The sequence below is a fragment of the Zosterops lateralis genome (assembly GCF_965231275.1).
Source record: "Zosterops lateralis genome assembly, chromosome: W".
Taxonomy (NCBI): domain Eukaryota; kingdom Metazoa; phylum Chordata; class Aves; order Passeriformes; family Zosteropidae; genus Zosterops; species Zosterops lateralis.
In genome coordinates, this window is record NC_139801.1 from 1,481,393 (window position 1) to 1,491,345 (window position 9,953).

At 41.8% G+C, this 9,953-nt stretch overlaps 1 protein-coding gene across 1 annotated transcript in view; it reads left to right on the top strand.

Annotated features, from left to right (window-relative positions):
* LOC310922102 (E3 ubiquitin-protein ligase RNF38-like) overlaps positions 1–8,993 on the top strand; it is a 315,954-nt gene extending 306,961 nt beyond the window's left edge. Inside the window, 1 exon segment of the mRNA XM_083882454.1 lies at positions 8,907–8,993. Coding sequence (XP_083738580.1) covers positions 8,907–8,969 — 63 coding nt within the window. The 3' untranslated portion in view covers positions 8,970–8,993.
* Positions 8,994–9,953: the final 960 nt, after the last annotated feature.

Below are 9,953 nucleotides of genomic sequence, written 5' to 3' on the forward strand. Positions count from 1 at the left end.
TCTGCCCCAAAGGTGGATAATCATGAGTGGCATGTGTCCTGGGTTGCAGTGTAGGATGTGCACAAAGTATTTATTCTATCACCATCTTCATGAGCTGTTGAAATCAGGTGGGACAGTGTTTTCCCAGGCCCCCTCCCTCTGGGCTATCTTCTGCTAATGGCCCATCAATGCCTTGCCGCATGACTCATAGGTAACTCCCTTCAGGAGTTATCTCTGCTTAATGGGCCATCAAGGACCCACTTCATGACTCATAGAAAGTTATCATCCCATTGTGAGATGCTCCGCCCAGAGGGAGGAGCCAAGCATTCCCACCTGGATATAATCTGGGATTTGGGACAGTACAGGGAGCCCTTATCTACTGGATTCCCAGAGGACCAGAGCTACCAGACCTTTCTACAGGATCACTGCTTCAGGAAGACCACCTCATCTGGACTGTTTCCACCACCCTGCTCAGGTTGTATTCTGACTCTGTCAGTGGTCTTTTGTATTATTGCATTTATTTTATTTTACTTTTTTTTTCCTTACTATTAAATTGTATTTCTGACTTGGAGTCTCTCACTGGTTTTGCTTTCAAATCGCTACAGCATGGAATGTGGGAAGACATGGGTCAGTTTTTGAAGGACTATTCTGCTCCAATGGTTTGGAAGTTCACCCCGAGCAACTACAGGACCCTTATAAAGTGAAGGAATATTTGTAAGAAAAATGCTGTGGCAGTTCCAGAGAGGTGAAAAGCTATGAAATGTACTAGGCCCTGGCTACTATATACTCCTCAGAGAGAGGAGGAGGAAAGCAGACCAACAAGCACCGTGGCCACTCAAACTGCAGCTGAACCAGAGGAACAACCCATGCCAGTATCAGTCACCCCTATACAGAAGAAGAAATCTAATACCAAATCAGTTTGCTTAGTGAGGGATGAAGAGGAAACCAAGCTCAAATATCAGGAGGAAGACACAGGGCCAGATATAATCACCTGATCCCTATTCCCAGATGAACTGTGAGATGTGTGAAAAGATTTCAGCTGCTAGTTGCATGGGCCCCTGGTGACCTGTCTGCTCCAATGCTGGGATATTGCGGGCCATGATATGAAACTAGATGATTGTGAAGCCAAGCAACTGGGATCCCTGTCCTGGGATGTCGGCATTAACAAGGGGATTTATAAGAGGACAGAGACTCAGCCTCTGGAGGCGACTTCTATCAAGCACGAGGGAAAGATATCTTTTCAAGTGTGGTGGTTTTAGGTTCGCCAGATTTTGTTTGCCAACTGGGAAATAGGATTTTGGGACAAAAAGGCAAAACATGCTTAACTTAAAAGTAAACATAGTTTATTAACACTCAGTAAGGAAAAGAAAAAAAATTGAAACTTTTAAAACTTTTCTCCTCCCCCACAAGTGTTTACTTTCTTACAAACAACATAGAGACAAAACTTGTGACATTCAGTCAGCTTTACTATTTAAATATAGTTTTTTATCAATTTTTTAAGAGAGGAGTCTCTTGTTTATTATGGAATTTTTTCACTGACAACTTAGAAAAGTTCTTTTGTGGGTCGGAACTCTCACAGAAACAGCCGCCCGGGGAAAACCTGCTTCCATATGGTCTCCTCCTATTAGGAGTTTTTTAAGTTGCTTATGGGTCGTGGAACTCAGGCATTCAGGATGTCACCTTTTAAAGATAAGCAACTTTAAAGCAAAGGATTTCTCATCTCAAAGAACAGAGATGTCTTCTCACTTTTTTCACTGGTGCAGCAGCTTCTCATCTCTTTCTGTTCAGGCATCTCATGGAACTATACAGTTCATTACAAACACTTTTGCTCAAAAATCTACAAATCATCTCCCTAAATGCATATTTTCCTATGATTTAAAGGACAATCTACCAATAGAGTTTATTTTCATAGCTCAAACAAGAAAGTCTAGCCAGCAGGCAACTCTTTCATTTTTTTTCTAATTAATCCTTTTCTCACTCTCTCCATCTGACTTATGCTAAGATTTTTTTATGCTCAATTACTTTGTTCTCACTCTGGGAAGAGCCAGTGCTTTGGAAGTCCCATCTGCTGGCACAAAAGAGTTAAATCTTGCTCAGGCCTGTGGTGGTCATGTGAGCGGCAGCCAGGATTTTCAAAAGCCACAGGAATGGGGAAAAACTCAAAGCAGCCCGGGCTGATGAAAAGCTTCTTGCCCCCACCCCTTGCTCTCATTCAGGGTGGGTGGGTCCAGCTTGGAGTGGGTGCAGGCTGCAGGCTCCCCTCCCCCTGCAGGGGAAAGGGCCCAGGCCCACAGCCAGGCCTTGGGCCAGCTCCCCCCCATAGGGGAGCAGCAGGGTGTTTTACAGCTGCTAAAAAAACCGGGACGGGGGACATCATCCCCTCCCTGGCCTGGGAGTCACTGGGCCAGGTGGGCCTCCAGTGAAAACCCGGGTCTGGGCAGGCTGGGCCATCCCGGCCCCCTCTAAAGGAGAGAGCCAAGCCAGCCTTACCTCCTTTGAAGGCAGAAGAAAAAGAGAGCGATTCTAGGCTTCCTTTTAACTTTTAAGGATGTATGTCTCAGAGGTGTATTCTTGCATGCAATTGGCTATTTTGGTTATCAGTTCAAAAAAAATTACCAATTGCACCTCACCATCTGAGCTGAACTAACACATCAAGGATGATCTTTTAGTGCACTTAGACAAGTGGAACACCATGGAGCAAGGTATGCAGTAGCTGAGAAAATTAGGTGTGTGCTAGAGGTACTCTATAGGGATTGAGAAATCCCCTATAAATTCAGATGAGGTCCAGTGTAAACAAACCATGTGGCAGAAGTTCCCACAGTGCGTGCCATCAGCATATGCCAACTCGTTGGCACTGATGTCATGGAAAGAAAGAGAACAAAGAGTAGATAATTTGGTTACTGAACTCCAGCTATATGAAGAAAGTATCTTTCTCCTCCTATGGACCTGTGTCTCATCTGTGAAAAGACTGTCCAAGGACCTCCAGTAATTTAAAGAGGACTTCCAGGAATTTAAAGAAGTGTCCTATGACCCTCCAGTACAGACCAGAGCCTCTGCTATTGCAAACAAGCACCCCCCCACCTGACATCATTGCCTGAGGCAGGGGAAAGGGACTCCCTCCCTTGCTTCCAAGAAGAAGGACGTTCCTTTCAGTGAGAGAAAAAAACAGTCTGGTGTTTTATTTTACATGTAAATCATTTTCTTGTCTTATACCTTTTGTTAATAATATCATTGCTGTTTCTGTTAATTTTCTTATCTCATTGCTGTTTCCAGTAAGTTGTACTTCTCTCAACCTGTGATCTTTGTCTTTTGTGCTTCCCATTGGAGGAGGGGAGGGGGAGCAAGCAGCAGTATGGTTTTAGCAGGAGTACTAAATTGGAGAATACCATTTGTAAACCACAACACCAATATATTCTAAAGGTAATACTAAATTCTAAGACTGGTGTTAATCTTTCCACAATACTGCTCTTTGTCTTTTCTTGATAGCTTATTTGAATGAAATATGTGCTTGAGTTCAGAATTCAGTAAGATAACATGTCTGAGAATCAACTAGATGACTGTTATGTGTTGTTTGAGCTTGAAATATTTTTTAAAGCATGTTAGCATTCATAGATATTTATTTAGACTGTTATATAGAGCAATTGTCAACTAGCTCAAATTAACAATATGCAAGTGTCAGTACAGAATATTTTCCAGTCCCCTGCTACTCATGTCATATGGTCTGGGGCAACACTGAACCATTTTTTCACACTGTATGTATTAAACCATATAATTGCGTAAAGCCTTGTCATGTTAAGATCAAGTATCAGGTTCTACACCTAGGATGGGATAATCTTGGCTATATGAAACAAACTGAGGGAAGAGACACTGGTGAGCAGCCCCATGGAAAGAGATCTGGTGGTTTGGATGGATAGCAAGTTGAATATGAGTCAACAGTTTGCCCTGACAGCCAAAAGGTCCAACTGTGTCCATGGGTGCATCAAGCACAGCATAATTAGCCTGTCAAGGAAGATGATTCTCCCACTCTACACTGCACTGGTGCAGCCCCACCTTGAGTACTGTGCAGTCTTGGATTCCTCAGTATAAGAAGGACATCAAACTGTGTCCGGAAGAGGGTGACCAAGACGGTGAAAGGCCTCAAGAGAAAGACTTATGAGTAGTGGCTGAGATCACTTGGTTTGTTCAGCAAAGAGAAGGCTGAGGGGTGACCTCATCTCAGTCAACAACTTCCTCCTGTGCTCAGCACTGGTGAGGCCACACCTTGAGTACTGTGTCCAGTTCTGGGCCCCTAAAGTGAGAGGACCCTTAAAATAAATGGGAAACTGGATGGGAGCAAAAGCAGATCCAATCACTATGATTAATGCTACTTTCTCCCATTAACATCTGAACATCTAATTTTTAGCTGCGCCACAGGCTTCACCGTTGGCCTTGGTGTGGGGCCCAGGATGGGTAATTCAAACCTAATTCCAAAATATCTACAGGCCCCTCACTTCAGGAAGGACACTGAGGTGCTGAAACATGTCCAGACAAGGGCAACAAATCTGATGAAGAGTCTGGAGCATAAGTCTTATGAGGGAGCTGGGGCTGTTTAGCCTGGAGAAAAGGAGGCTTGGAGGAAACCTTATTGCTCTCTAAAACTACCTGAAAGGAGATTATAGCCAGGTGGGGGTTGGCTTCTTCTCCCAAGCAGCTAGGGACAGGACAAGAGGACATAGTCTCAAGCTGTGCCAGGGGAGGTTCGGGTTGGACATTAGGAGGAATTTCTTCACAGAAAGGGTGATTAGACATTGGAATGGACTGCCCAGGGAGGTGGTGGAGTCACCGTCCCTGGAGGTGTTTAAGGAAAGACTGGACATGGCACTTAGTGCCATGGTCTAGTTTATAATGGTGATGTTAGGTCATAAGTTGGGTTCAATGATCTCAGAAGTCTTTTCCAACCTAGTTGATTCTGTGATTCCTCAAGAAGTGCAGTGGAGGGGGATGTGCTGATCTCTCTCTGGCAACCAGCAATAGGACATGAGGAAATGGAAAGAAGTTGCATTGGGAAGTTCATATTGGACATTAGGAAAAGATTCTCCACTAAGAGGGTGGTTGGTCACTGGAACAGGCCCCCCAAGGAAGCAGTCACAGCAGTATGCTTGTCAGAGTTTAAGGGCCATCTAGACAATGCTCTTAGTCATATTATTTAGTTTTAGGTAGTCCTAAAAGGAGCAGAAAGTTTGACTTATGATCCTCTTGGTATCTTACAACTTGAGATATTCTATGGTTCTATGTGTGGCATGGAGAGAAAGTAAACAAGGAAAAATAGCTTGTTCTCTCTTCTGAAATGAGAACAAGGACCATTGGGTGCCATGCACCCCATGACATGATGGATGCTGAAATTCTGTGAAGGTTGCTAAGTTTTTAAAAAAATAATTCTTCTGAGGGTTGTTAATGCAAAAACATTGCATCTGTCTCAGAAAGTACTTGACCCATGGGCTACTGGAATGTAGGGAAATATATCAGGAAAAAATCCCAGGCAAATAGTGATAGGAGAAGGAAAAATGGCCTCAAGTTGTGCCAGGGGAGGCTCAAATTGGAATTTAGGAAAAATTTCCTCACTGAAAGAATGGTTAAGCATTGGAACAGGCTCCCTAGGAAAGTGGTGGAGTCACCATCCCTGAAATCCCTGAAAGTGTTAAAAAAAAATGAGTAGACATGGCACTTCACAATATGGTTTAGTGGTGGTATTTGGTCAAAGGTTGGATTTGGTGACCTTGGAGGTCTTTTCTACCTTAATGATTCTATGATTCAATCATGTATGCTCTTTCTCATGCATCTGCTGTTGATCACTGTTCAGTTCAGAGTATTTGGTTGGAGTCAATATGGCAGTTCTTATGTTACATTAAACACTTTCAATTTTTAATCAAAGGATAGTGAAAATAGCCCTTAGAGACCAGCAAAATGGGGGGAAAAACAGTTTTGGGGAATTCGTATTTTAGTAATCTGAAGTGAACTGTAGTAATTTGGAGGTGATTTTGTGCTGGTGCTTCTAACCAAACTTAGAAATTGCATACTTTTAACAGTAGTATTGGCTAAAGGATGACTGACTTTATAAAAAAATGCATCAGCATAACAGTGTCAACTAGGCAGGTTTCTCTTTAACTGAAAGATTTTTGCAATCTGCGCCTAAAAGGAGTACAGTTACACTATGTCAACACAAAGTTTTAGACTGTTTAGGGAGTGGGGTAAAATAACTTTTGGTCTTTAAATTCACATCTCATGATGATAAATTGTGCAAGGGAACACATTATCATTGGTTAATTTTAGTAAAGTTTACTATTCCATTACAAGCTGGTGATGCAACAGTAGAGGGCATCAAAGCAAACTTTGACACACCTACATATGAAATTTGAATTTTTGTCCCTCTTATAGTTATAAAACCCTACATAGAAACACTTTTTCAGGAAATATGATATTTCCAGAGGAAAACCTATTTTATACTGAATTATGAATTATGTGCCTATATATTAGACTACAGTGAGAAAAAAATCCATGTTACATAAGGCCGAAGACTCATGAAAAAGAGGTTAAACAGTGAATGGGATGAGATTAACAAGAGAGAGAATAATCTTTTTGCTTGTCAGGCTTTTCAGCTCTCAGTTTTATCATGTTTCACAATATCTGATTGGTTATTGATATCCTAACTCCTTGAGTGTCTTGGTTTGAAAGACAGGTGTCTGCCAAAGAAGGCAGGAACCTCCCTTGGAATGGAAAATGTGACCTCCTTCCCTCCAAATTATTATAACTTTGAAATTACAGGGCTTGCAGACAAAGATATGGGAAAAGGAATAACAGTTCTTTACATACATACATACATACATACATACATACATATAAAACAAGACCAAAAAAAAAAACAACAAACCCAATGGCAGCAACAAAAAAATCAAAACAGAAAACCCAAGAAACAGTGTCATCCCTGCTCATTAAGCATTTTCCCCTTTGGTATAGTTATGGTCACAGCCAGCAGGGGTGCTGTTAGCTCCCGGTCGGCAGGGTAGGTGCAATGATTCCTCCGCAGCTGCAGGGGGTGCTGTGGAGCAGGCTCAGCTGCCTTCTGCATGTGGGTAATGGCCGGCGAGCCTGTGGAAGAGAGAAAAGGGGCTTCCTTTACAAACCCACAGGAGGAGCCAGTCCTGGTGCCCCTCCGGATGCTGAAATGGACCATAGCAGGAACCTTGGAACAGTAAGCTGGAACAGCAGAGGCGAACACACCCGAGGTGACAAACAAAATGTAGCAGAAACTCTGCAGCTGTAGCAGGAGCCACAGGGATCCAGGCGGACATGGGGTGTCAAGTTAAACTGTAGCGAAAGCAGCAACAGAAAACAGTGGAGCTGGGCAGTGGCAGCTGGGCTCCCGAAAGCAGATGGGAAATGCTCCCTCGGAGGGGCTTAGGGTCCTGGATTTTTCCCTGGGGCATCCGAGTAGATGATGAGGGTCCTTCCCAGTGAGGTCAGGTGTTAATAAGGTCCCAGTTCAACAGCCAATCTTGCGAGCAAAGCCTCCCTCATGGTAGAAGAAGCAGTAAGAGTTGGAACTCCGCCACAGCAGCCGATTCTCCCCACAGCAGCAACAGTACCGCTCCTCCTCCAGTCCCAAGAACAAGAGAGAGCAAGGAGCTGAGCTCAGTCCCTCACCCCCCAGCCAAAATTTTGCGATATCTCTGTCCTTCCCAAGAGAAAGCCCCCAAACTGAGACTGCAACCAGCTGCACCCTTCTTTTTTCTCTCATAAGTACTGTCAGTATCATCTCTTAGGCAACAAATGGGAGAAAATTCCCTAAAAGAAAAAAGGAAAATCCTAACCTCCAACATTGAGTCAAATGAATATATGAGTAACCTTTTTTTAAAGCAGGATTTAGTCATAATTACAAAGAAAACTTGAAAACATGATCTGTATTCACCCTGAAGGCTCAGTCTGGGAATCCTTTTCTTCTAAATAAGGTTTATTTCAGCTAGAATATTTCCATGTAAAGTTTCTTATGATAATTGCAGTTCCTTGTGCAGCTCTTACGTTACAGGAAGTTAGCTTGACTGAAGGAATAGCAAGTTAAGAGACCTTATACATACATACATACATACATACATACATATATTGCAGCCTATGATATATCATATGCACCTAATTCATCTTTATACTGGTTATGTTAGGATGTGAAGGGGACTTAATTTGATGAAATACACAAAAACAAGTAGTCAAACAGGGGACCAGAAATGCTGTGCAGCCTCTTTCCTAGATATTTTCAGGACCTAATGGGAGAGAAACTTGAGTAATCTCATATGACCTTACAGCTGACCCTGCTTTGAGTAGAAGGCTAACCTAGAGACCTTCGGAGGATCATTCCAACATGAATAATTTTATGAATCAGTGCATTCTCAACAAATTTTTCACTAAAAGGCTAAACTTCTCTGCATGTTCAGCTTTGCAGCTGTTTAGTCAGATTGTCTGTTGTGATTGTTGCTAAAAACCCTTCTTTTCCCCCACCTCACTCACTTTCAAACTTTGGCCAAACCTGCATGATAGACTTCTGCTCTTCTGCTAGGATAACAAGATAGTGAGTCTAAAAAGCTGTGGTTCATAACTAGGATGCCCTAATATAGGGCACTTTCTTCCACCGCTGTCGTGCTTCTCTAGTGATGGTGGATTTCTTTGCCCACTGTGTTTTTCTTTTGAGTTTACAAAACTTGTAGGTCATTTTCACATACTCTAAAGTATCAGAAAACAGGTTCATGCTGAGTTTATCTTTTTTGTATGTGTGTGTGTGTCTGTTTTGGGCACTCTTGATCACTGCAAGTGGCAATTAAATTTTGTTTCTGGGTTGCAGACACACTGTAATGAGCGTATTTGTCAGTGCATTAAATGTTCTTTTATTTCTGGTTTTACAGGCAAATTGTACCTGCCCAATTTGCAGAGCTGATGCTTCAGAAGTGCATCGTGATTCAGAATGACTAATCTAAGAGCATAAATCTGGTTTGGCTGTTCCCGGTCACATGTATATATGAACTATCCATTGAACTTACCCATGTAGCTTCCACCATTCCATTCACACAAAAAAGTCAATGGATGTTGCTTTGCACTCTGTGACTTAGTCAATTATAAAGCTTATCATTAGTCTTCACGATTGTGAGATTGTTATATTACCTGTGGAACTCCAAAGACATTTTTAGCCTTATTTTTTGTGTGCACTAACTTTTCCTTGTTTTTGTGGGATCGTTTTGAGTGTTGCTGTGAGATTACAGTTGACATGATCTTTTAGTATGTGCTTTTATAAAAAAGTGGTAGCTCCAAACAACATAGCAATCTACCTTCAGATACTGTGAGGGGGAATGAATGGATGGGGATTTGAGAGGATGTGTGAAGTGCACTTGTATATATGTGTGTATATATGTTTGAGAACATATATACCAGCACATACTAGGAATGTATCTATGTAGTATTAATTATGCTGCAATGTATAATCTTATGTTATTTAAACAGTACTAGTACCATACACTGGTTTCTTTCCTTATGTTTGGAGTAACACACTGAATGCAAAGGGTGTTGCAATTATAGACATTTAATATTTCCTCCCCAAAATACTTAATGGCAAAAAAGACTTTTTAACTTGCTATTTAAACAGATGTTATGCTTCCCCTTTATTGGAGGCTTTTAAGTGTACCTTTAGTGTGTTCACTACTCAGTATGTGAGTAGCCTTGGGTTTTACACAGTATAGGAAATCCAAATTTCACTATGACAGGTTTATTGCTTATATTATCAATATAAAGTTGCCATATTTCATAACTCAGTTTTAACACTTCCAATTGGTGACTTTAATGTTGAAGCTTTTCTGTTCTCCTTCTCAGTTCTTCTAGCTGGATTTTATTTATGTATAGCTGATTTCAGATTAGACTTGAGTTCTGAAGATACTGTAATTTGTGCCCCTCCAAAAGAA